The following is a 1,824-nucleotide window of genomic DNA, read 5'->3' on the forward strand; positions in this document are numbered from 1 at the left end:
TTTTCCCAAAATGTTCCTATCTCTTCTTGTCTTAGTCAGGGTTTCTATTCCTGCACAAACATCATGTCCAAGAAGCAAGTTGAGGAGGAAAGGGTTTATTCAGCTTACACTTGCACACTGCTGTTCATCACTGAAAGAAGTCAGGACTGGAACTCAAGCAGGTCAGGGAGCAGGAGCTGATGCAGAGGCCANGGAGGGACGTTCTTTACTGGCTTGCTTCCCCTGGCTTGCTCAGCCTGCTCTCTTATAGAACCAAGACTACCATCCTAGAGATGGTCCCACCCACAAGGGGCCTCTCCTCCCTTGATCACTAATTGAGAAAATGCCCTACAGCTGGATCTCATGGAGGCGTTTCCGAAACTAAAGCTCCTTTCTCTGTGGTAACTCCAGCTGTGTCAAGTTGACACAAAACTAGCCAGTACACTTCTTTTATTAATTTTAATTAGATATTTCTTTCCATTACTGGGGATTGAACCAAGGGCCCTACAGATGCTGGGAAAGCCCTTTACCAGTGCGTATGTCCTAGGTCCATTTCTACTACTTGTTCTGAGGCAGAATTTCCCAAAGTTTCCAAAGCTGGCCTTGAAGTTGTAACTCTTGTTTCAGTTTTGAAGTCAGCTAGGATTGAAGGTTTAGGTCCCCAAGCCTGGCTTATCCCTGTGTCTTTTGCTTAGATTATGCTGTTTCATATTTAGAAGGGATCCCCTTTCAATGGGTGGCTGCAGACAGTTTTGAAAGGATGAAATGAGACTTCCTTTCCAACCATAACTGTTTCTCCTACGCAGGACCGCCATCTGTCCGAATAGCCCAAACTGCTCCTTTTAATACAAGGGAGCCCGTGATGCTGGCCTGCTACGTCTGGGGCTTCTATCCGGCAGATGTGACCGTCACATGGATGAAGAATGGACAGCTTGTCCCTTCCCACAGCAACAAGGAGAAGACAGCTCAGNCCAATGGAGACTGGACATACCAGACAGTCTCCTACCTAGCCTTAACCCCTTCCTATGGGGATGTCTACACCTGCGTGGTTCAGCACAGCGGGACTTCTGAGCCCATCCGNGGAGACTGGAGTAAGTGTGTGGGAACTCAGACATTGGTGGTAGGGAAGGGACATGGATATTTTGGCCTAGGGAGCGAGACGTGCACCNNTGCNTGGTCCACNGTAGAGAAGGGGATNCTGGGACCNGAAGTGAGTCTGGAGGAGCCTGTTGAAGGTTAGCAGAGTTGGTTCCCGACTGAAGGTCATGCCTTTGCTTGGCAGTTGTGCTGGGACGCCTTTCATCTGTGCGAGCGAGGGAGAGCAACCTGATTGTCACCCCAAAAGTGTGCAGATTTGATAACATTTCTGGAACGAGCCCCTGGAGTTCTCTGTGTTAGTTTTCCTAATACCCAGCCATCTTGTCAGGCCAGCCCTGGGAACTGAGACATAAAAGTAGGCAGAAGAGGGCGGGGGAGGCTTTCCTCTTGGTATAGGGCTGCGCTGAATTCGGGCAGCTTTTTGAGTGTAATGGGATCNTGCAGCCATGACTGAAAGACACACCNATGGGACTGAAAGANATCTCCAGTCAGGAGATGTGTCCTGGTTAGGATTTCTATTTCTGTGATCAAACACCATGGCCAGGAGAAGATTAGGGAGAAAGTATTTATTTGGCTTACACCATCATGTCATGCTCCATTGTTGAAGGCAGTGAAGACAGAAACTCAGGCAGGGCAGGAACCTAAAGGCAGGAGCTGATGCAGAGGCCACAGAGGGGTGCTACTTACTGGCTTGTTCCATGTAGCTTACTCACCTGGCTTTCTTATAGAACCCAGGACCATGAGCCC

The 1,824-nt window shown here is 49.1% G+C and overlaps 1 protein-coding gene across 1 annotated transcript in view; it reads left to right on the plus strand.

Annotated features, from left to right (window-relative positions):
• The window catches only part of LOC110335994 (class II histocompatibility antigen, M beta 1 chain), a 4,117-nt gene extending 2,898 nt beyond the window's left edge, over positions 1–1,219 (plus strand). Inside the window, exons 2-3 of the mRNA XM_021218431.2 lie at positions 786–1,070; positions 1,167–1,219. Of these exons, the coding sequence (XP_021074090.1) occupies positions 786–1,070; positions 1,167–1,219 (338 nt within the window). The remainder of the gene's footprint in view (positions 1–785; positions 1,071–1,166) is intronic.
• Positions 1,220–1,824: the final 605 nt, after the last annotated feature.

This window comes from Mus pahari, chromosome 18 (genome assembly GCF_900095145.1).
Source record: "Mus pahari chromosome 18, PAHARI_EIJ_v1.1, whole genome shotgun sequence".
Lineage (NCBI taxonomy): Eukaryota > Metazoa > Chordata > Mammalia > Rodentia > Muridae > Mus > Mus pahari.